Genomic DNA, 26678 nt, shown 5'->3' on the forward strand with positions numbered 1-26678 from the left:
TACTTCCAATGCCAATACTGCACCGATCCTATAACCAGTGGGTTCTATGTGCTGAGCATATTAAGCCTCCCTTCTCCTCCTTTTTTATGACATGATAGGATGACTATAAATGTAATGACTGTGATATACATGTTAGATGTTGAGCGCTAGTGTGCCTTCTTTTGCCCTTTTTCATTAATGCTTGAATGCTCATTAACATCTTTACCCCGTTCTAAGGATTCTATTTCTTCCCCCATGTTTATTTTCATTAGTTACAATGGGCCAGATTCACGTAGAATAGCGGCGGCGTAACGTATCGTAGATACGTTACACCGCCGCAAGTTTTCATCGCAAGTGCCTGATTCACAAAGCACTTGCGAGAAAACTTACGCCGGCGGCCTCCGGCGTAAGCCCGCGTAATTCAAAGGGGCGTGTGCCATTTAAATTAGGCGCGCTCCCGCGCCGGACCTACTGCGCATGCTCCGTTTTGAAATTCCCGCCGTGTTTTGCGCAAAGTGACGTCATTTTTTCAAGCGGCGACGTGCGTAGCGTACTTCCGTATTCCCGGACGTCTTACGCAAGAAGGAAATTTTTTTAAATTTCGACGCGGGAACGACGGCCATACTTAATACAGCACATACGTGTGCTGTGTAAAGTTAGGGCACCTAAAATGACGACTAACTTTGCGACGGGAAACTAGACTAGAAGCGACTTAGCGAACGCGAAAAACCGTTGTGGATCGCCGTAACTACTAATTTGCATACCCGACGCTGGTTTACGACGCAAACTCCCCCCAGCGGCCGCCGCGGTATTGCATCCTAAGATCCGACAGTGTAAAACAATTACACCTGTCGGATCTAAGGGCTATCTATGCGTAACTGATTCTATGAATCAGTCGCATAGATACTCTGAGAGATACGACGGAGTATCTGAGATACTCCGTCGTATCTCTGCTGTGAATCTGGCCCAATGTTCTTTATCTCCCCTTATCCCTTCCCCCCTTTTTTATATAAATATATTTCTCTTTTGATTCATTATCCCTTTTGTATATTTTCAGTGCCCTATGTTCCGATAGATCGCTTTTTGATTATTCAGGACCCTTGGCTCTGTTTTTTAGAGTAATTTACTGGTCGCTCCCCTTTAGTCTACTTCTTTTACACCAAGCAGAGTAAGTCACTCTTAAACTTTCTGGCCCCCAGTTTATATTTCATTCTGCCTTTCATTGTCTGGAACCTAGCATTTATTATGCCTCTTGTTCCCTATAGCTGGGTCTTTTCTGTATCCCCTGTGACCTAACACGGCTCTCTTTCTCACTCGACCCTGTTTTTGGATGGTTTACACACTCCATGGGGGGCTCCACATGTGAATTTCCTCTGTCTTGACTGGGTGAAGGTGGGTTCCCCCTTTTCATGGCCGATGGCCGAGCAGCACACACCAATGTAATTTTGCAAATGTATGTTTTCTGAAATGTATCTTATTCATATTTTGTTTTTGTATTTCTATGTTAGAGCTGGCTTGTGAAATTGGTGGTCCCAGTATACTCCCCTGAGGAAGCCTAATTGGCGAAATATATAGGGATGTGACATCATATGTGACCACTACCTCATACAATTTGGGGATCCCAGTGACCCATACACTCCAATACTGCTTTAATACTTTGTTTTTTATTAAACCGTGTTGTCTTTTATATTTTGTATAATGTATATACTGTATCTTAATAATAAAAAAATCTTTTTACATAATAGTTACTTACTCTCATTAGATTGTTTCTAGCACCGTTATAATCCCACTTTTCCTCTGTACTATATATATATATATATTATAATTTTCACACAGTTTGTGACCCACCAAAACCAGGGGATTACATACTTTGGGTGTACATAACCAAATTATATGTGTGGTGTATCTTTTGCTGGTGTGCATTAACCAACACAATCTTTTGTCAGGCATTAGCTTCACAGTCTATTTCATTCCTTCATAACCCATATCAAAAGAGAATTAAGGTCAAGTCAGAAACTACTGAGTGGAATACAGGCCAAACAGGATTACAGACCAAACAGACCAACATACACCTTATCACAACACTTCTCAGTGTATTATGATTACAGAAAAATTAACAGGGTAGTTACTGTATGTCAGACAAGCTTATGAGTGACATACATATTCTGGATAGAGGAAACAAAATACACTGCCTGTGGCAGTTCATATATTGCCGGATTAAAGCATCTGTTTTTTTTTTGTTTGTTTTTTACAGAGAGTTCATTTTCTGTGTTTATGTTGTAGCTTAGAAAGATAGATAGACCATATATGAGGTCAAAATCTCTAGACATGATATAATATGAGGCCCCAATGCTAGATTGTAATTATGGTATAATTACATAAGCTGTAGATCTAAATAAATAGATTTACGATGCTGCAGCGCTGAGATAAATTATACTTTTTATTATTAACTTAGGTGACCAAGTATATGACCAAAAGCTGCAGACATGATTTAATAGGTCTCTATACTGGATAGTGAATAGGGCTTACTTACACAAGCTGTATGTGTAAACACGTATGCTTTATTCTGCTGCAGCATTGAGATATATCAGATATATTTATTTATTTATACTTGGGTAGCCAACTATGTGATCACAGACTGCAGACATGATGTAATATGAGGTCCCTATACTAGATAGTGTATAGAGCTTACTTATCCAAACTGTATTAGTAAATACATGTATTCTGCTGCATCAGAGAGTATGTGCTGTATCATTGATTTTATTATTTGTTTTAACCTTAGGTGGCTAATTATGTGATTAAAAGCTGTAGACATGATATAATATGAGGAACCTATACTTTTTAGTGAATGTTTTTTTTTTTTTTTTGCCTATGCGCTGTGCCTAAGTATATTTATTCTGCTGTATCACTGAGATATAGAATAGACTTATATTTATTTTTACCTTAGTTGGCCAACTATGTGATCAAATGCAGCAGACGTGATATAATATTTACTTACTGTATTAGTAAATAGAATTATTCTGCTGCAGCACTGAGATATATCATAGATTTTTTTTTTGTTTACGTTAGGTGGTCGACTATGTGATCAAACGCTGCAGACATACATTATATAATTTGCAGTCCCTATACTAGATAGTAAATGGTGCTTAGTTACCCAAGCTGTATATGTAAATAGATTTATCCTGCTGCAGCATGAAGATATATGATACATTTACATTAGGTCACTCAACTATGTGATCAAAAGCTGCAGACATGATATAATATGAGGTCCCTATATTAGATAGTAAATGGGGCTTATTTACCCAAGCTGTAAGTGTAAATAAAAAGATTCTGCTGCAACACTTAGATTAGCTTTGAACATGGGAAACAGCTGCTGAAAATGCCTTATATATTTCTCTACATTAGTGGATATAACACTGCTGAAACAGATGTATGTGTTCTTTTCTTTTGTCTCTACTAATTTAAACATCATGGTGACTCATTTCCCAATATTGCCATCTACCCTTAATTAAAAGAATATACACCCATCAGATATTGTGTGTTTGTTGACACATTTCAAAGCCAAAAGCTTAACAGGTCAGCATATTCCTTGTGATAATGAGACCATGATATTCCCCATCAATCAGCCTAAACTGCAAAGTCTTTTTTTCTCATCATAATGTGAGTGCTGTTCAGAGCTCTAGAGAAAAGCACTGCAGCGTTCTACACTTCATGCAGTTTACAGCACTGACGTTAAGTTCCATGTAGCAGGTCTGATGCCATCACTGAGACATTCAAGTCATAGAGAGATCAGATCAGTCCAAAGATGTTAGCATGACTATAGAAAGGATGCTGCCCTACCATTGTATCAGGCCTATTCAGGACCTTGGAAAGCAACATGACAATTTCAGGACCTTGGAGAGCAGCGTGACAATTGCCTAGAATCTTACACTGCAACAATACTGATTAATCGCTGTCTTTGTTTTCACAAAGTGTAAAAACATAATATCAATGTAAAATCTAATGTAACTAATAGTAAAATGATAGTAAACGCAGGAGGGAATCTCATGGTGTGCAGATTGTTTTGTCAGCTACAAATCCAATACAAAAATACCAATTTGTCTCTGCTGCCAAACACACCTGCTGTTTCTCAGTTTGCATAGCAGCCTGGGAGAACTTCCGCAGAATACAGAGAGGATTGTCTGCCTGTTTTCTACTCCACAACTTGACTGCAGTTCTAGTGTCTGTGTTGTGTGCAGTCAGAGCTGACTGTAATTCTCTCTCTTACCTTAAGGTTGTGTAGCTGACTGCAACCTTTACTTCCCCAAAAGCTAAGAGGAATACAGAGACTGGATGTGTGCTCTGCTGCAGAAAAAAAAAAAAAGATACACACACAAACACGTCTACAAGAGGAGCACAGCCTGGATCCGGATTGGAATGGCTGACAATGGATTCCTGGCTTTAAACTTTAGTGAAGCTGATTGATGCTGCATTTTCTGCAATGTGAACAGGTATCCAGCTCCATCTGAGATAGACTACTGCTGCAGAGAATTTAATGAGATGACTTTGTGGGATACGACCCCCAGGATACATTATCTGCAAGAAGAATGCAGTGAGTATTGGGGCCATTTTTGCCTTTTTTTTCTTATGAACTGCTGCAGATCAAATGTGAAAACACTGTTTGTAAGCACTGTTAGGTGACATTTGTAAGTTGCTAAAACTGGGAAGATTTAATGATTTCTAAGCAATTGCAAATGAAACCTGCAGTGTTCCAAAGAGGGGGATTTTCTAAAACAGAATCTGGAGCTGCTGTGTAATGTAACCAATCAACTTTCAACGTTAGCTTGCTCAGGTAAGCATTGAAAATGAAAGCTGGAAACCGATTGGTTGTCATGCACCTTCTCTTCTGTTAGTAAATTCTCCTCATTGTATTTTTCATAGATTTCTTCAAACTTTCATATAATCAGAACAGTCCTCTATCAGCTGCTGTAGTATTCCAGCTTAGCTGTCAGACTCACTACAGACAGGTATTTAACGAGGAGTTTATCTGCTGTGTGAAATGTGCCAGTCTTGTCAAGTGATAGACACCCTGTAGACTGCACTTATGATCTAACTTGGGAACCTCTACAAAATCAAATTCTTTATAGACTGCCCTAAGCAGCTAAAGATTAGGCAGATCATCATCCCTCACCATAGACTGTGCTATTTATAAGTAGCACGTCTTTATTACATTTTAAATTAGTGTTTAGAAATTCTTGATGCTGAGAAGAAAAATTACAGTTCCAAAAATGACATAATCACTGCAATTTCTTGTAGACATTGGAATGCCTAAAGTTGCAAGCCTCTGATATCATATGCAGAATTATACAAAATCATATAAAACTTAATTTTTTTATTAAACTGGCCTTTTTTCAACTTTACACATTAAGCACAAAAAAATAAACCTTCCTTAGTAAACCATTTGTTGAAATTCGTACCTTGTCATTTGCAGTTTACATCTTTCAATTCTGTTTGGCTTCTCAGCTCTTCTTCCCTGAATATCTGGACATCATGGGAAAGTGGACAGTGCAGTCTCCAGTCATTCTGTTAGCTTGGAGAAGGGATGGGGATGGGGGTAGTAGAGAAGTGCCTTCATGGAAAAGAGTAAACAGTGGACAGTGCAGTCTCTAATCATTCTGACGGAGAAAGGAAGAGGGGAAAAGGGAATAAGCATAGAAGTGTTTTGCCATTGTGTTTCTATTGATGCACACAATATAGGGAGCCACATTTCTAGTTCCTGCATGCCAGGGCTCCATAGCATGCTGCAAGAGAAAGGAGTCACCCTGACCCAGGAAACCTGGGGCATCAGTGATGGCACCAGCTTAAAGAGGACACATAGGCAGGAACTAAAAGATAAAGAAGCTGCATGCACAGTAATGATTAAATCAGTCTATAAAAACGGAGGCTTTTATATTATTTTATTGGCCATCCTAGTGCTATAAAACAAGACACTAATTCCCGAGTTCTCTGGAGCCAATAGGTGAATGTTCTGAAATCTATCCGTGCTCATAGACGCTTTGATGTCTTCCTTATCTGCCCTGTTGTTGCCATTTCTCTCTAGGCAGTTGTACCACATGCACCAGTTGGGGTGGATGGTTTTGTCGGCAGCTTTGTGGAAATCAAAGTGCAGCAGGGAGAATGTTCTCGGAGGGGAGAGTGGAGGAGCATCATAAGAAGCTGTGCTGAGAGCTACGCCATGCCAAACTTTGCAGCATGCCAAATACTAACCACCCATTCTGAAGGTTCCGGTATGTCGGCACGGTTCTTGTAGTAAGCGGCAGTGGGGTTCGCACACCGGGAGGGGGCGCTGGTGTACTTTTCGCTAGTGAGTAGGGAGTTAAGTTCCCCATAATGTACGTAATAAGAGGAGCTTCCCTGCAATCCCCACTAAACTCCATCCCAACATCCATACTAGAGTATTGTGTGTGTTCCGCCTAATCTCGATCGTTAACCGCTACAATCATTTTCAAACGCTGAACACGACCCAGCACGTTGATGCACTGGCCTGCAGATAGAAGCATAATCGGCGATCGCTTGGTTGGGGTACATGTCTGTGGGGCCCTGTGATGGTGACAGGTGACAGCAGACACCTGACTGCTGATAGAAATGCCATTAGAGGGGCTGTGCTGTCTGCCTGGGTATCCCCTGTAGACGTAATGTGCAGTGTGTCTCTCAGACACATCAACTGATGCCATGGCGACACAGAGGAAGGAGTCAGTGCGATTCCTAGTATGCAGGAATGTCACGGGCAACCAAATGAGTCATAGCAGAGTGCCATCCGCAGCATGATGTACAAAGACAGCTCCGATCTCTCCCCAGTAAACACACAAGCCACTCCAATGGATCTCATTATTATCAGGCTTATGGCTATTTTTAAGATGTGTGTGAGAGAGTCACAATATTTGCTGATGTTAGGTTTTCTCTGTCAAATCTGCAGGGGAGGGGGAGGGGGTAGTAATTATGCAGAGATGCTACATGGCTCCCAGAGGTGTTTTCCCAATATTGTAGGAATGCTAGAATAGGGACGAGAACATGGTGGCAGCTCCTTCCCCATGCATCTTCAGCAGGGCTGTCACTAGGGAGCTTTGCTATTGGGAAAACATGACACAGCCTGATATTATAACAAAGGGGAAAGCTAATTGGTTTTACGGCTCCACTTCTTGTCACTGCACCAAATGAAATGTTCAGCCCTTCTAGTGTGATCAATGGGGGAAGAATGTGATGGGAGACTGACCTGAAACTTTATTTCATCAATCCCTTGCAGGGAGTGAAGCTGGAGAAGATGGATCCATTTGGCTGTGCTGTGTTGTTGCTCCAAGCTCTCTTACAGATGGTGGACCTGGGTCACGGAGCAGCAGAGAAAACTTTTCCAGTCCTGAACATTGCTGTGATTTTGGGGAAAACTCGTTTTATCACCGAGAGGGATGTCCGAGCTCTCTGGACAAGGGATATGTTCGTGAACTTTGATGTCAATGTGGTGACCCTGATTGTAAATCAGACAGACCCTAAAAGTATCATCACCCACGTGTGTGACCTGATGTCAGGCACCAAGATTCACGGGGTGGTTTTTGGAGATGACACTGACCAAGAGGCTGTGGCTCAGATTTTGGATTTTGTTTCATCTCAGACCTTTATCCCAATTCTGGGGATTCATGGTGGCTCCTCCATGATCATGTCGGAAAAGGTAAGGGGTGAATTCTTAGTCTTGGAGGGCCTCTTTTGTCTTCCCCTCCCCACAGTTTAAACATCATGGTCAATTAATCACTTTATAAAGTGCTGAGGTCTGCTTAACTACCACTTGAGAATCTTCCACTGCTCACATACTTTAATTAGCTGATGGATATCTGAAAGCAATAGTCTAATGAATTTAACTAGGAATACAACTATGCACAGTGCCATTGCTGCTTTAGCCATTGGCTTAAGGGGAACCTGTGAGGGTAGGATTATGGTAGCTACCATTGAAGCGTGTGTTGGTTGTCCAAAATCTGATATTCACCAACTTGTAATATTTACTAATACCAAAAAGAGAAGAAAACACTTAACTAATTCCCTCTAAAACCTTTTTTTCCTGAAAATGGGGATAAAAATAAAGGTCACTTAACTAACCCTAAATAGTTGGTGTATAACTACACCAAAATCACCTCCACCATAGTGAAATACACTACAAATGTATCAGAAAATGTAATGTCTAATAAACTGAATATAAATGAACGTTACCCTTATATTGTAATAGTTATCTCTAGATGTAAGAAAATCAAATCCTCAAAAAAAATATTTGTAAGAAGTTTGCAAACCTTAGTAAACTACAAATGCGTTCTATTTGTAATCCCTGGCAGAATTCTGTTCTGGAAATGAATAAATGAGCAGACATATTAATGCTTCATTTTATGCATTTGTTAAAGTACCAAATATCATTTCCAGTTCCAGGTAACAGAGGATGGTTTGTAATGCATACAGAGGCATAGGTCCATCCCTCCATATTGCAGTTGCATTATCACAGCCAAATTTGTTATCACAGTATGTGATAACAAATTCGGCTTGCCTCTTACATGAGTCAGTCAGCAGTTTATACTTTCAATAAACCATAAAGAGTTAACTGTAAGTCAGTAATGTTCTAACAAGTGTCAATGTCCCCTATTGTTGGTCCTAGTAGTAAAATGCAATAACAAATTAGTAATTAAGTGGATCAGTATGAAACAAACATTATTTTTTTTGTTTTTGTTTTTTTAAACAAACATAATTTTGACAGTTTTTGGGGTTTATTGGTTTTAATCATTATTTATTTTTACACATGTGGCTCCATGGGATGTTATTATTACAGATACAGGTACAGCACACACGTTACTATTCATTCAAATCAGTCTCTGCCCTTAAATAGCTTAAAGCGGAGGTTCACCCTAATTTACAAATCATCGTTCATCCCACCAGCTCAGTTTCAAAGTTAAAGTTAGCTATCAATTTTAAATAAATCCCATACCTTGTTTATGATGACTAAACCAGGCACTTCCTGGTTTAGCTCCCGCGGGAGTGGGCATGTCCGTCTAGGGATTACTTTGCAATGTCTCCTGGGAGCACAGCGTGACGCTTCCCTGGAGGCGATTCTCTAGCTAACAAGATGAACTATCGCGTGATTTCACACGTCACGTTACTCTTGCAGTCACGTGACGAGGGCGGATACAATTCCGCCATTTTAATTCAGGGCAAACGGTAAATCGCCAATACTATGTAGTGTTGACGGCACCGCTCGCCGTCAACACTGCACATGCGCGGGATAGAGAGGTGAATGCTGGGACATCAGTATTCACAGCATCCCGGAAGAATTTGCTTGTGGGCTTCAGAGTGCCCACAAGCAAGATGGAAGCGTCCTGCACATATTTTTATAAAATATATTTTGCGGAAGAATGACAGTGCGGGGGGCTATGAAATTTGGATACGTAAGTACCGTATTAACTATATTAAGAGCGGCAGGTGGATGTAAAAAAAAAAACGAATTCCCGCGGAACCCCCGCTTTAAGGAGCTTACAATCAAAGGTCCCTATCTCATACACTAGGTCACACATACTAGGTCAGTTTAAACAGAAGCTCATTCAACTACCAGCATGTATTTGGAGTGTAGGAGGAAGCCATAGAAAATGCATGCAAGTACAGAGAGAAAATGCAAACTTTATGCAGATAGTGTCCTAGCAGGGGTTTTAACTGAGGAGGCAGAGGTGCTAACATCTAAGCCACTGTGCTAAGGAAAAATGGCAACTTATCACACACAGGACCACTTATCACTGTGACCAACACCAAACCAGATACTGTATTGTAAGATGGCTTCAGCTCTGCTCTGTACTGGCAGGAGAGGTCCCTTCAGAAACATCTTGCCCTCTAGTGGACCTAATTGTTCACTAAGCCATTGTGCTGCTTTTCATAATGTTGTTTATGTGTGTATATTGGTAGGAATTTGTACCAATTATTGGTAGCTGTCTCCTACAAATTGTGAGGGGTGTTAGGGTATTTAAATGAGTGTAAATGATTAATAGCCTCACCCTGAAAAAAGGCTGGGCTCTACAGATGGATTCATGAGACTTGTTGTTTGAATAACGCAAATACTCTGGTGCAAAATGGTACATTAATGGAAAGTTGTTATGCTGTTGGAAAAGTATTAAACTTCAGATACTGTACTGCCATAAATACTACTTTACAAAGACACACTTTTCTCCTGGTCACCCCAGACAATGTTCGATCAAGAGAAACCAGAGGAGGAGGAGTATATAAGCTTGATTTTTTTTCTCAGCCCCTTTTTTGTATTTTGATCGTTCAGTGTGAGAGGCCATGTGAGAAGAAGGATGAATTTGTTGTAACATGGGCAGTATGGAAGGATGGGCATATGTATTTTTGTATTCTTTGATGATAATCATTTAATATTTAAAATGAAATACCTTACTGATCACAACAGAGATCTACCAAATGCTATGATGAACAATTTAAGTATATGTAATTACAATCAATAAAATATTTGCTCATATACGCTTTAACATGTTAATGTAAAGACAGGTATTAGCAGCTATCATTAAAATAATACCTGATGTCCAGCCATTAAAGTCCTTGTTCAAGGACGTCCTGTTATAGGATGACAATACTTAGCCCTTGTGTCCTAAGTGACTCCTGCATTATCACGCTGTAACATGGAACAATGGAAACTACAAGTAACCTTTTTAACACACACACTGTACTACCATCAAGAAAACTCACCTTAAAAATATCCTGCAGCAATGGCTGAAGTGCATAAATATGGTCAGAAAATGGCTGCAAAGAGGCTGCAGGGCATACAAACAGCAACAATAATAAAACAAAATAATGATAATAGTTATAATTATAATAAAGAAAGGATATAAAAGATGAAAACAAGTATTTTCTTTGAAAATGTTGACACTTTCCTGATAATTGTTTATGATATGCAGTGCTTAAGCAAAATGGCATTTCATTTGGTTTTACATGTACCTTAAGCTCAATAATTGATAAACCACTATACATTATTTTTCTAAATTGTCTTTCAGCTGGAGCAGTATCACAGTAATGATGTGCAGCAGATATACAATGACTTAAGGAGGGTAAAAAGCTAAAAATAAATTGTAGCTTTAGGCCAGCAAGCATTATTTCTGTTGTGAGTAAATGTAGATCATTGGCGCTGAGGGAAAATGTAGAAGTAGTAGCACCCAATTTAATAGCCCTTTAATATGTGCAAGATGGATGCCACTGGATGCTGTACATAGTGGTACTTTCATTTAGGACTGTATGTGTTAAGGGAAATATTCCCCAAATGCAGAATTTCTGTGTTTGTGGCATATGAATGCATATGGTCCTATTTGCAAATACATCATCCAGCCTCCACATTTTGCAGCTTGACCCGCTGCTGGCAATAGGGGTATAGGCTGCACCTGTGCCACCCAAAAAGGTCAGGATTTGAGACTCACAAGCCAAACTACGCATTTGTGTATGAGGCCTTAAAGTATCTTGTAGAGTCTCAGGCCTCGTACACATGACCAGTTTCCTCGGCAGAATCCATCAAGAAACTTTGTGGGAGAGTTTTTTTGCTGAGGAAACTGGTCGTGTGTACATTTTTCATCGAGGAAACTGTTGAGGAACTCGTCGAGCCAAAAAGAGAGCAAGTTCTCTTTTTCCTCGACGGGAATGGAGAAAATTGGCTCGTCGAGTTCCTCGACAAGCCTAACAAGAACTCAACGAGGAAAACAATGTGTTTCGCCCGCCGAGTTCCTCGGTTGTGTGTACGAGGCCTCAATGTATTGGGCATGCTACCATTTTTAAGTGATTTTTTTTCCACTATGGTGTAGGTCCCTCTTCTGCAATTAGCAGACCTTCAGCTGTTGCAAAACTACAAGTCCCATCATGTCTCTGACTCTAGGTGTCATGCTTGTGGCTGTCAGAGTCTTGCTATGCCTCATGGGACTGGTGTAGGTGATTTGGATATAGTTACACATTAATAATTGTATTTTGAATTCATTGAGTTACCTTCATTGGTCACTTTGAAAAAAAGTAAAACATTTTAATGGAATTAGCTGGGTTTGTGTTTAGTTTAAACAGGCACCCAGTTAAAGAAGTCTAGACCCTATTATATATACACTGCTCGAAAAAATTAAAGGAACACTTTTGAAAACATATCAGATCTCAACAGGCAAAAATCTCATGCTGGATATCTATACTGATATGGACTGGGTAATGTGTTAGGAATGAAAGGATGACACATAATTTGATGGAAATGAAAAGTATCCACCTACAGAGGGCTGAATTCAAAGACACCCCAAAAATCAAAGTGAAAAGATTATGCAGCAAGCTAGTCCATTTTGCTGAAATTTCATTGCAACAACTCAAAATGGTCCATAGTAGTTTGTATGGCCTCCAAGTGCTTGTATGCATGCCTGACAACATCAGCGCATGATCCTAATGAGACGACGGATGGTGTCCTGGGGTATTTCCTCCCAGATCGGTACCAGAGCATCACTGAGCTCCTGAACAGACTGTGGTGCAACCTGGCGGCACCGGATGGACCAAAACATAATGTCCCAGAGGTGTTCTTTTGGATTTAGGTCAGGTGAGCATAGGGGTCATTCAATGGTATCAATTTCTTCATCCTCCAGGAACTGGCTGCATGTTCTCGCCGGGCATTGTCGTGCACCAGGAGGAACCCAGGACCCACTGCACCAGCTTAGGGTCTGACAATAAGTCCAAGGATTTCATCCCGATACCTAATGGAAGTCAGGGTGCCATTGTGTAGCCTGTAGAGGTCTGTGCATCCCTCCATGGATATGCCTCCCCAGACCATCACTGATCCACCACCAAACCGGTTATGCTGAACGATGTTACAGGCAGCATAAAGTTCTCTGCGGCTTCTCCAGACCCTTTCAGGTCTGTCACATATGCTCAGGGATAACCTGCTCTTATCTGTAAAAAGCATGGGGCATCAGTGGCGTACCTGCCAATTCTGGTGTTCAATGGAAAATGCAAATCGAGCTCCACAGTGTCCGGCAATGAGCACAAAGCACACTAGAGGACGTCGGGCCCTCATGCCACCCCAATGAAGTCTGTTTCTGATTGTTTGGTCAGAGACAGTCACACCAGTGGCCTGCTGGAGGTAATTTTATAGGGCTCTGGCAGTGCTCATTCTGTTCCTCCTTGCACAAAGGAGCAAATACCGGTCCTGCTGATGGGTTAAGGACCTTCTACGGCTCTGTCCAGCTCTCTAGCTGCATGTGTCCTGGAATCTCCTCCATGCTCTTGTGCTGGGAGACACGGCAAACCTTCTGGCAATGACACGTATTGATGTGCTATCCTGGAGGAGTTGGACTGCCTGTGCAACCTTTATAGGGTCCAAGTATCGCCTTGTGCTACCAGTAGTGACACTGACCCTAGCCAAATGCAAAACTAGTGAAAAATGTCAGACACCTCCACCTGAAAAAACATTCCTGTTTTGGAGGTCGTCTCATTGTTGCCCATCTAGTGCACCTGTTGTTAATTTCAATTAACAGCAAAGCAGCTGAAACTGATTAACAACCCCCTCTGTATACACCCCTCCCCCTCTGCTACTTAAAGCGGGGGTTCACCCTATATATAAAAAAAAAAAATATGAATTCTACAACTTTATCATGCAACTTTATCATGCCCTCAGATGAACTTTTCCTGGATCCACAGTGCTGTTTTCTGGCCCTAGATTAGTCATTTAAATTGGGGTATGGGATTGTTTCAAACAAGTATTAAAGAGGAGCTATAGTTTTCTTTTTTTTCTTCTTGTTAGATGTACACACGAAAGAGGTCAGCTCAATGTAAAAGATCTTATGTAATATATGTTTAAAATCCTTTTTTGTGTACATACATTTCATAATTTTATTGTACATATATAAACAAACAAAAAAGTTCAGAACGGATTAACTTGATTTGATTATAAACTATATCAACAGATACTGCAATTACATTGCTTTATAAGACATAATATGCCTGATTTACTAAAGATAACTTCATGCTGTTAGCAAGCATGAGCAGTATTTACTCTTTCTGAACTGCATACTATGACTAAGGCCCCATACACACGGGAGGATTTATCCGCGGATACGGTCCAGTGGACCGTTTCCGCGGATAAATCCTCTCGAGGATTTCAGCAGATTTTAATGCGATGGAGTGTACTCACCATCGCATTGAAATCCGCGCCAAAATCCTCTGGCGATGGCGTGTCGCGCCGTCGCTGCGATTATGACGCGGCGACGTGCGCGACGCTGTCATATAAGGAATTCCACGCATGAGTCAAATCATTACGACGCATGCGGGGGATCCCTTTGGACGGATGGATCCGGTGAGTCTATACAGACCAGCGGATCCATCCGTTGGGATGGACTCCAGCAGATGGATATGTTCTGCATGTCAGCGAATATTCGATCTGCTGGAATCCATCCCAGGGGAGATATATCCGCGGAAAAAGATCCGCTGGCGTGTACACACCATAGGATCTATCCGCTGAAACCCATCTGCTGGGATTTATCTGCGGATGGATTCTATGGTGTGTACGGGGCCTAATACACATAAAGTAGAATATAGTTAGAATATTTTTCACCTCAAGGCTTTACAAGTAAATACACACATAAAAAAGAATATACTAAAAACATTAGAACAGTGTTTCTCAATCAGGGTTCCATCGAATCCTAGGGTTCCTCCAGAGGTTTCTAGGGGTTCCTTGAGCAATGAGAAATTCTGCATCTCCGATAAGTTCCCACTAACACCATTGATTTTTTTAGCTATCTGTAAAGGGGGAATTCTTCCCAATGACCACTAGTGTAAGGAGCATTCGTCTCACTGACCATCACACTAATGTATCATGAGTTGTAGATACAGGAACTTGTTCCTTGAGACCAGAAAGTTCTTTCAAGGGTTCCACTGTGCTGAAAAGGTTGAGAAAGGCTGCATTAGAAGAATATCTAATTACAGCGGAACCTTGGATTATGAGCATAATCCTTTCCAGGAGAATGCTTGTAATCCAAAGCACTCACATATCAAAGTGAGTTTACCCATAGAAGTCAATGGAAACAAAGATAAGTCGTTCCACATTGACTTCTATTGCATGCAATACTCCATGCGGCCAGATGTCGGGGGCGCCGGTGAGACTCAGAGACAGCTCGGCTGAACTCAGAAATCCTCAGAAAGGCTCAGAAACCCTTGAGAACGAAGTGTTTCCGAGTATTTCCGAGTATTTTTGAATGGCTCCGAACGGCTCCGAACCATTCCGAGTGGCCAAATGCAGTACTGCACAATGACAACACTCGCAAACCGAGTCAGGATTAAAAAAAAAAAAAAAGTTGCTTGTCTTTCAAAATACTCATAAACCAAGGTTCCACTGTGTAATAAATAGGGATATTCCAAAAGCATTTGAAGAATGCAAAAAAAAAAAAAGTATTTGTTTACGATCTTTAATAATAATAAATGTATTGTTTATACAGGTATAATGTGATATAAAAAAAAAAAGTATATCATAGAACACTAAGAACTACATTACATTTTAATTTTTATTTTGACTGTCTGGTGCTCTTTCTGTTGATTTCAACAGATCAAGCCTTTTAAAACTCAAAATATGCATGTTCACATCTCTTCATTACCGTTCACACATGCTATTAACAGTTTACATTCATTTATAAAATAAATCCTTCCAGTATGTCTTCAGTGTACACATGAGCAGAACAGAGCTGGCTGTGCACTGTTGTGTAGTCTGTGCTAAAGTTTGCTGCCTATGATCTTCACTGGGCTTATATATGCATTTATGCATTTGGGCTGAGTGTCCCAAAAAGAATATTGAGTGCCCCATAAATATATGATTACACATATAAATTAGTTTATCAAAGGCATAGCAGAATTCTAACATAACGTCAATTAACAAAGCAGTTTTATTTTTATTTATTTCCTTTTCCTTTTTTGCTTAATATAATTACACATTTCTGGCCTTAAATACTATGCAGTAATAGGAAAACTTACTAACATCAAAATTGCTTTAAAACATTGCAAAAAATAACTTTATTAAGCTCATAATCCTTACTCACTTGCTTTTGTGAAGTAAGGGATTTACATTAACCTCCCTGGCGGTATGATTCTTTCTGAAAAAACATGCTGAAAGCGGTACAATTATTTGCAAGGAAATTTGGCGTTTTATATTGTAGGCCTGTGATTTTTAGGAATAACTCACTTAACCAAATCTGACCAAACAAGAATCTAATAGGCATCCCGGGTATGACATTTTTTTAAAAACAACATTTTATATTATAATATAATAAATAATTATAAATAATTATAGCAAGTAATAATATAATTAAAATAAAAATGATTCAATAATGTAATCAACTCAAAATCACTGAAATTTGCTCAGTTGCAGAATTTTTTTTTTTATGACGAATTTCCCCACAAATCGCTATCGCACAATTCTGCAAGTGATTATAATTTATTATCACTGTTTTCTAGCTGATCTAAAACCATTTTTGACATAAAAAGACACTTTTGGTTGCTATGGACAATCTACAGTTTTCAGGCAGAAAGAAAGGTTTTTATTATATAAAATGACATGTAGGACACTGAGCAGACCCTAGTGGTACAAGGGGGGTGTGTTTTTTTTACATACAGTACTGTAATCTATAAGATTACAGTATACTGTATGTATAGTGTTTGTTTACTTTTTTGAATTTGGCGCCGATCTCCGCTCCCGTGCGTCGTAACGTCGCAGGGAACGGAGATCGGCGGCACAGGAGGACGCTGTGTGAATCGAGCGAGGACCCGCTCGCTCACATCGCTGGATCCAGGAGAAGGTAAGCCAGCGCACGCTGCAGGCTCTGCATATCTACCCCGAGCGTGACTCGAGGTTACCGATTTTGGTAGAAAAAAATCAACCCCGAGTCACGCTCGGGGATACCGCCAGGAGGGTTAAAGCCAGCCACTAAATTGCTCTAATTTTACCAACAATTATGTAGTGGGAAAGATATACACCAATCAGCCATAACTTTATGACCACCTACTTATTATTGAGGCCCCCCTTTTGCTACCAAAACAGCCCTGAACTGTTAACCTCCCTGGCGGTATGATTCTGTCTGGAATTACGTACCAAAAGCGGTACAATTATTTTGCAAGGAAATTTGGCGTTTTATACTGTAGGCCTGCAATTCTTAGGTATAACTCACTTAAATCTGACCAAACAAGAGTCTAGTAGGCATCCTGGGTATGAATTAAAAAAAAAAAAAATTATAAATTATAATATAATAAATAATTATAAATAATTATAACAAATAATAATATAATTATAATAAAAATTATTCAATAATGTAATCAACTCAAAATCACTGAAATTTGCTCAGTTGCAGAATTGTCGCTGTCATTACTTTTATTTTTTTATGACGAATTTCCCCACAAATCGCTATGGCACAATTCTGCAAGTGATTATAATTTATTATCGCTGTTTTCTAGCTGCTCTAAAACCATTTTTGACATAAAGGGACACTTTTGGTTGCTATGGATAATCTACAGTTTTCAGGCAGAAAGAACAGTTTTTATTATTTAACCTCCCTGGCGGTATGATTCTTTCAGAAAAAACATGCTGAAAGCGGTACCATTATTTGCAAGGAAATTTGGCGTTTTATATGGTAGGCCTGTAATTTTTAGAAATAACTCACTTAAATCTGACCAAACAAGATTCTAATAGGCATCCCAGGTATGACATTTTTTTAAAAACAAAATGATAAATTATAATATAATAAATAACTATAAATAATTATAACAAATAATAATATAATTATAATAAAAAATATTCAATAATGTAATCAAATCAAAATCACTGAAATTTGCTCAGTTGCAGAATTGTCGTTGTCATTATTTTTTTTTTTTATGACAAATTTCCCCACAAATCGCTATCGCACAATTCTGCAAGTGATTATAATTTATTATCGCTGTTTTCTAGCTGATCTAAAACTATTTTTGACATAAAGGGACACTTTTGGTTGCTATGGACAATCTACAGTTTGCAGGGAGAAAAAAAGGTTTTTATTATATAAAATGACATACAGGACACTGGGCAGACCACTAGGGACAAGGGGGGTGTGTTTTTTTTACATACAGTACTGTAATCTATAAGATTACAGTATACTGTATGTAATGTGTTTGTTTACCTTTTTAAATTTGGCGCCGTTCTCCGTCCCCGTGCGTCGTAACGTCGCAGGGAACGGAGATCGGCGGCACAGGAGGACCCTGTGTGAATCGAGCGAGGTCCCGCTCGCTCACACAGCGCGGTGGCATCGCTGGATCCAGGGACAAGGTAAGTAAAACTCCCTGTACATCCAGCGAGGCAAGCCCGAGTCTGACTCGGGGTTACCGATCCTAGCCCAAAAATCTCACCCCGAGTCAGACTCGGGAACACCGCCCAGGAGGTTAAAAGAACATGTAGGGCACTGGGCAGACCACTAGGGACAAAGGGGATGTGTATTTTTTACATACAGCACTGTAATCTATAAGATTACAGTATACTGTATGTATAGTGTTTGTTTACTTTTTTGAATTTGGCGCCGATCTCCACTCCCGTGCGTCGTAACGTCGCAGGGAACGGAGATCGGCGGCACAGGAGGACGCTGTGTGAATCGAGCGAGGACCCGCTCGCTCACACAGCGTGGTGACATCGCTGGATCCAGGAGAAGGTAAGCCAGCGCACGCTGCAGGCTCTGCATATCTACCCCGAGCGTGACTCGAGGTTACCGATTTTGGTAGAAAAAAATCAACCCCGAGTCACGCTCGGGGATACCGCCAGGAGGGTTAAAGCCAGCCACTAAATTGCTCTAATTTTACCAACAATTATGTAGTGGGAAAGATATACACCAATCAGCCATAACTTTATGACCACCTACTTATTATTGAGGCCCCCCTTTTGCTACCAAAACAGCCCTGAACTGTTAACCTCCCTGGCGGTATGATTCTGTCTGGAATTACGTACCAAAAGCGGTACAATTATTTTGCAAGGAAATTTGGCGTTTTATACTGTAGGCCTGCAATTCTTAGGTATAACTCACTTAAATCTGACCAAACAAGAGTCTAGTAGGCATCCTGGGTATGAATTAAAAAAAAAAAAAATTATAAATTATAATATAATAAATAATTATAAATAATTATAACAAATAATAATATAATTATAATAAAAATTATTCAATAATGTAATCAACTCAAAATCACTGAAATTTGCTCAGTTGCAGAATTGTCGCTGTCATTACTTTTATTTTTTTATGACGAATTTCCCCACAAATCGCTATGGCACAATTCTGCAAGTGATTATAATTTATTATCGCTGTTTTCTAGCTGCTCTAAAACCATTTTTGACATAAAGGGACACTTTTGGTTGCTATGGATAATCTACAGTTTTCAGGCAGAAAGAACAGTTTTTATTATTTAACCTCCCTGGCGGTATGATTCTTTCAGAAAAAACATGCTGAAAGCGGTACCATTATTTGCAAGGAAATTTGGCGTTTTATATGGTAGGCCTGTAATTTTTAGAAATAACTCACTTAAATCTGACCAAACAAGATTCTAATAGGCATCCCAGGTATGACATTTTTTTAAAAACAAAATTATAAATTATAATATAATAAATAACTATAAATAATTATAACAAATAATAATATAATTATAATAAAAAATATTCAATAATGTAATCAAATCAAAATCACTGAAATTTGCTCAGTTGCAGAATTGTCGTTGTCATTATTTTTTTTTTTATGACAAATTTCCCCACAAATCGCTATCGCACAATTCTGCAAGTGATTATAATTTATTATCGCTGTTTTCTAGCTGATCTAAAACTATTTTTGACATAAAGGGACACTTTTGGTTGCTATGGACAATCTACAGTTTGCAGGGAGAAAAAAAGGTTTTTATTATATAAAATGACATACAGGACACTGGGCAGACCACTAGGGACAAGGGGGGTGTGTTTTTTTTACATACAGTACTGTAATCTATAAGATTACAGTATACTGTATGTAATGTGTTTGTTTACCTTTTTAAATTTGGCGCCGTTCTCCGTCCCCGTGCGTCGTAACGTCGCAGGGAACGGAGATCGGCGGCACAGGAGGACCCTGTGTGAATCGAGCGAGGTCCCGCTCGCTCACACAGCGCGGTGGCATCGCTGGATCCAGGGACAAGGTAAGTAAAACTCCCTGTACATCCAGCGAGGCAAGCCCGAGTCTGACTCGGGGTTACCGATCCTAGCCCAAAAATCTCACCCCGAGTCAGACTCGGGAACACCGCCCAGGAGGTTAAAAGAACATGTAGGGCACTGGGCAGACCACTAGGGACAAAGGGGATGTGTATTTTTTACATACAGCACTGTAATCTATAAGATTACAGTATACTGTATGTAATGTGTTTGTTTCCTTTTTTTAATTTGGCGCCGTTCTCCGCCCCCGTGCGTCGTAACGTCGCAGGGAACGGAGATCGGCGGCACACGGGGACACTGTGAATCGAGCGAGCACCCGCTCGCTCACACAGCGGGGATGCATCGCAGGATCCAGGGACAAGGTAAGTAATTCCCTGTCTGTGGATGCTGTGAAAGGTAAGCTGCGCCACTGCACGCTCTGCACATCTGCCCGAGCGTGACTCTGGGATACCGATCCTAACATGGAAAAACCACCCCGAGTCACGCTCGGGGATACCGCTAAGGGGGTTAAGGCATGGACTCCCCCATATCTCTGAAAGTATGCTTTTGTGTCTGGCACTCAACCATCAGTAGCAGATTCTTTATGTCCTTCATATTGTGGGGTTGGATCTCCTTGGAACTGACTAGTTTTTCCAGCATATCACACAGATGCTCAGCTGCAGGCCAAGTCAACAACTCAAACTCATTGTTGTGTTCCTCAAACCATTCTTGAACCATTTTTGCTGTGTGACACAATGCATTATCCTGCTGAAAGAGGCCACAGCCATCAGGGAATACTGTTTTCATGAGGGGTGTACTTGGTCAGCAACATTGTTAACCTCCCTAGCGGTATGATTATTTCAGATTTTAGGTGCTGAAAGCGGTACCATTATTTGCAAGGAAATTTGGCGTTTTATACTGTAGGCCTGTAATTCTTAGGAATAACTCACTTAAATCAGACCAAACAAGAGTCTAGTAGGCATCCCAAGTATGACATTTTTTAAAAAACAAAATGATAAATTATAATATAATAAATAATTAAAAATAATTATAACAAATAATAATATAATTATAATAAAAAATATTCAATAATGTAATCAAATCAAAATCACTGAAATTTGCTCAGTTGCAGAATTGTCGCTGTCATTACTTTTATTTTTTTATGACGAATTTCCCCACAAATCGCTATCTCTCAATTCTGCAAGTGATTATAATTTATTATCGCTGTTTTCTAGCTGCTCTAAAACCATTTTTGACATGAAGGGACACTTTCGGTTGCTATGGACAATCTACAGTTTGCAGGCAGAAAGAACAGTTTTTATTATACAAAAGAACATGTAGGACACTGGGCAGACCACTAGGCACAAGGGGTGTGTGTATGTTTTACATACAGTACTGTAATCTATAAGATTACAGTATACTGTATGTAATGTGTTTGTTTACTTTTTTGAATTTGTCGCTGTTCTCCGCCCCTGTGCATCGTAACGTCGCAGGGAACGGAGATCGGCGGCACACAGGCACTGTGAATCAAACGATGAGGACACCGCTCGCTCACACAGCATGGCAGCATCGCTGGATCCAGGGACAAGGTAAGTAAACACTGCCTGTGGATGCTGCGAGGCGAGCCCGAGTCTGACTCAGGGTTACCGATCGCAGCACAAAAATTTAACCCCAAGTCAGACTTGGGAATACCGCCCAAAAGGGTTAATGTAGGGGGTACATTTCAAATAACATACGCATGAATGGCAGGACCCACAGTTTCCCAGCAGAACATTTCCCAAAGCATCACACTGCCTCCACTGGTTTGCCTTCTTATCATACTGCGTCATCTCTTTCCTAGGTAAGTGGCGCATACGCACTCAACCATCCACATAACGTAAATGAAAACTTATCCCATCAGACCAGGCCACCTTCTTCCATTTAATAAACAAAATAAAATATACTGCGCTAAGGAAAAAAAACCTGATAAGTATAAAAAGTGCATTTTAAATCAATAAACCAAACTGCACACCTAAAAAACATGTGATATTCATGTAAACAGAATGTGGAAAAAAGGGGGAAATAGGCAGCGCTAAAAATCTACACTACTTGAAATAAGTGCAAAATAAGTGTAAATAAATGAAATAAATAAGGTCAAAACTCTCTCAAGGGATAATGACAATGTACCACACAAGATCCGAAATAATTAATAAATTAATGTCCAAAGCATAATAATGTTGAAGTGTCCAATTCAAATGGTGACATCAGGAAAAATATAATAAAATGAAAGAGAAGTCCACCACCAATTTGATTATGAGTTGATTGGACGTAACTGCTCCTCACGATCACACCAGAAAAGAATGGTAAGTGAGTACACTTACCAGATTAGTTGGACCCCCTGTTAGACGAGGTCATGAAGGCATGAACATCCACCCTGATAGGTGATGAAAGATCCCAACGGTTGTGCGTTGCTCCACTCCCAGCAGATCCTCGCTTTGCTCCAGGCTGTATATATCCTGCCCGGATAAAAACCCTCAGGTAGGTGATTCCCCCTTCACCAAGCAATCAGCTCCATTAAACAGCCTGATGTGTACATACGTTCATGCTGGCAATGCTGAGATGAGTCAGTCTCATCTCAGCATTGCCAGCATGGACATATGTACACATCAGGCTGTTTAAAGGAGCTGATTGCTTGGTGAAGGGGGAATCACCTACCTGAGGGTTTTTATCCGGACGGGATATATACACCCTGGAGCCAAGCAAGGATCTGCTGGGAGTGGAGCAACGCACAACCGTTGGGATCTTTCATCACCTATCAGGGTGGATGTCCATGCCTTCATGACCTCACTTTCTTCCATTGCTCCATGGTCCAGTTCTGATGGAACAAACTGCTATAACGAGATGTGTGCTTGATTGCAGTGCATTTAGATACTCACAGTCAATAGATGCATTGTGTTTGCACCTAATAGACCAGAGTAAGGGATTCACATTTTTTGTATAACTATATGCTGCACTAAAAATAAATGTAAAAATACATGTATTAGTCATACAAACTTATAAAAGTCCATATAAGACTTAAAAGTCCATCCAAATGATCTGATTCCAGAGAGAAGTCCTAACACCATCCTCAGTGCATAGAAGACTTCACACAGCACCAAGGTGAAAAAAAAAAACAATCTGCTTGCTTACCAGAAAATGTTGATCCTCAACCAACTGCACCACTTAGATTTATGTCTTTAAGGCTCCTACACTCTCAGGACTGGACTGCCCTCTGGTCTTCAGTAGAAGTATCTCAATAGACATAGACTCACGGATCTCAATGCAATCAGCTATGCCTTATAAGAATCCACTAGGGTCTCCACACCACCAAATTGCCACAAATGCGCAAATCACTTCCTCCAAGACAAGTGGAAATGCACCTCACAAAAGCATAGACAAACTTCCATAGTGTAGATATTTTGTAAAAACACTTTTAATAAAAGGTATTTCACTTACATATATACAAAAAAAATGCACATTACTCATTCAACAAAATGGACATAGCATCAAGCGTGATGACATCACACATCATAAGTCTCGCCCAGACTGACATCATCGGGTGCGTGACCTGTTATCCTCACCACACTATTTATAACAAGTGAGCCGGGAATCCAGTTAGCAAGCAGAGATATGCGCCAACCAGCGGAAGTCAGAGCCTCACCAATTCAAGGATCACATGCGCTCCTTTGCCCGGAAGTTGGATGCATCTTGCACTTCAAGCCTTGGTCCCAAGAAGCATTAAAAAGGACCAATCATGGACCTGTGCCTCAGGGGCCATAGCAAGGAGCGCCAAAAGACCAGTAATCAAACCAGCCTCATCTAGCGCCATCATACAACAGAACCCAGAATTACCATGGGTTGGCATTACAAATGGCGCCATCATGTGGATATAAATAAAACACCAATCATTTTAAAAATTACATTGCATTACACACAAATAAAAAACACAGAATTGCACTCTATTCTAAAAATGCCTAGTAATCTAGCTATTATTTATAAAGCAATTTACATTCCATTTAATGTGAAGTCTGGATGGAAAAAGCGTTTTAAGGTTATAAATCCAGCGAGCCTCCATCCTAAAGATTTCTCACTGAACAAAACTTTCCCTCTAATTAGAGGTAAAGCTATCTATGGGCAAAAACGAAGTACTCTCTAGTGCACCAGCTTTCAAAACACTATGGCCTAGGAACCTATATCGGATATTATCTATAAGCTCATTCAATCTTGTTTGTAAAGCCCTTACAGTGTAGCCTACATACTGTAGGCCGTAAGGACACTGTAGTAAATAAACCACATTAATGGTAGCACAAGTAATGAATTATTTAATCTCTTGAGATCTAGAGGTAGTCAATTGAAAGGTAGGCTGTCATGGACATGCAATAATGTCTGGCAGCTTACCTTCTCCTCATGTGTCCATTAGAGGCCTGACCCTCTTCTGGCTGCCTTTTTATCATCTCTCCTTCCTGTATGGCCCCACTCCAGGCCATCCCAGGAAGTCTATATTAACTGTTGCACTGCAGGTCTGCTTTGCTTTTCAACCTTGTTGTTAGCTTAAGTTCCTGTCTTCAGTGTGCTACGATTACCTTCCTGTGTACCGTTTTTGGCTCGTCCCTGACTTCTCCTGTTTGCCTGTGACCCTGACATTTTGCCTGTCCCTCGGTTACCCTTGTCTGCCTGTTGCCCTGACCTTGGCTTACCCATCACTATGGCTTGTCCTGGTTGCTGCTTCCCCTCTCTCCCTGCGGAGCGTGACCTAGGGGATCCCAGGGGTCGCGACCTGGATCCAGCTGCAGCGAAGGCCATCCTCACCACTAGAGGCTCTGGTGAACACACTGGGTCTTAGACTCCGCGCCCTGGGGAATCTTGGGCTCACGCTTCCTCTCTGATTGCAGCAGTCGGCTATAGGGTTCACTACCCTGTGCTTCATCCCTGACCCCAACAGGGTGCACTTGTCACCTGGCCACAGGTGACCTGACATAGGCATTTTGTCACTTTCAATCGATTACTACCTCTAGATCTTATGAGATTAAATATTGGGGGCAACTTAAAGTTGGGTCACCTCAATAAACAACTTGGGTTATGTTCTGGAACTTAGGGTCCCAATATTCTATCATTCTTTAATACTTTCCAATGTTTCTGAAATATTTTTTTAATATCTTGGTATTGATTAGAATAGGAAGTGATAAAAGAAAATGCAAAAATATCCGTTCCTGCCTCCCTATTAGGTTTATCTACCGTCATAAAAGCCCTATCTTGAGTACCAAACTCCGAAATCAATCTATTCAATTCATCACCATTAAACCCACTTATCCATAAAGATACAGTCGATTTCAACATTGATTCTTGTTTAAAATAATTCTCCTGAAGAGAACAATTATGTATAATCCTAGTAAACTGATTCTTTAGAATAGATATGAGCCAGGAGGGATGATGACAACTCCCCAGCACAATACAATTATTTTGGTCCGTATCCTTAAAATAAGCAGTAGACACAATCAAACCATCTCTAACTTCTATTCTCAAGTCCAAAAAATGGGACCTCATGTTGACTAGCCTAATGTTGTAATACAATACCCAATTAATTCATGTTAGATGCCAAATATAATCATTCAAAGAATCCATATCACCATTCAAAGGAGGACGTCATCTATATACCTCCGCCAAATATCTAGTTCAGGTCTGCGATCACAATAGATGATGTCTTAGTCCCACTTGGCCATAAATAAATTGACCTCACTTAGTGGTGCCCATGGCCACACCTCTGTTCCATAAATAATTGCAGCCCCCAGACCAGAAATAGTTGTGCCCCATAGCAAAATATTACAATGTATTAAGATTCACAGCCTGGAAAACAAGCATTTTATTTGTATTTCTTTTTTCGGTCTATCTGCACTACAAATAGCAGAATTCCATTTAGCCCAATCAATGGTATTTGCAATGCATTGAGGCTGAGTTGTACACGTTTGACCAGCCATGGCAAAGGACAAGCCTTTAGTGATAGAAATTTTGCTAGATTAAGAAATATGTAAATGGAAGCAGACCATCAGTCTTATAAAGCAAAGCAAAGGTTTAGAGTGCAGTAACCCATAACAACCAATAAGCATTTACATTTCACTGATGTGACTGTTCTGAACTAATTAAGAGTGAATTATTTTTGGTTGCAATGGGTTCTTTAGACATCTTTTTAAACCAACAAAAAATTATAAAAAAACATACTTACGCATGCATCCCACAAATCAAAACATTAACCAGCACAGAACCAAACATGAAAAAAAAAAAATATATATATATATATATATATATATATATATATATATATATATATATATATATATATATATATGCATCATGCATCCATTCTAACGTATGTGAAAATAAATAGCACTCCAATCTTAAAAAAATAAAACAGTGAACAACATAAACTGAATAAACAGAACAACACCAAAATTATTAGTAGTGCAAACAATGT

General features: G+C 40.0%; 1 protein-coding gene across 1 annotated transcript in view; it reads left to right on the top strand.

The window, feature by feature from the left end:
* The first annotated feature begins 4143 nt into the window (after window positions 1-4143).
* Window positions 4144-26678, top strand: part of GRIN2A (glutamate ionotropic receptor NMDA type subunit 2A) — a 1843544-nt gene continuing 1821009 nt past the window's right edge. The window contains exons 1-2 of the mRNA XM_040356964.1: window positions 4144-4570; window positions 7262-7681. Of these exons, the coding sequence (XP_040212898.1) occupies window positions 7280-7681 (402 nt within the window). The 5' untranslated portion in view covers window positions 4144-4570; window positions 7262-7279. The remainder of the gene's footprint in view (window positions 4571-7261; window positions 7682-26678) is intronic.

This window comes from Rana temporaria, chromosome 6 (genome assembly GCF_905171775.1).
Source record: "Rana temporaria chromosome 6, aRanTem1.1, whole genome shotgun sequence".
Classification (NCBI taxonomy): Eukaryota; Metazoa; Chordata; class Amphibia; order Anura; family Ranidae; genus Rana; species Rana temporaria.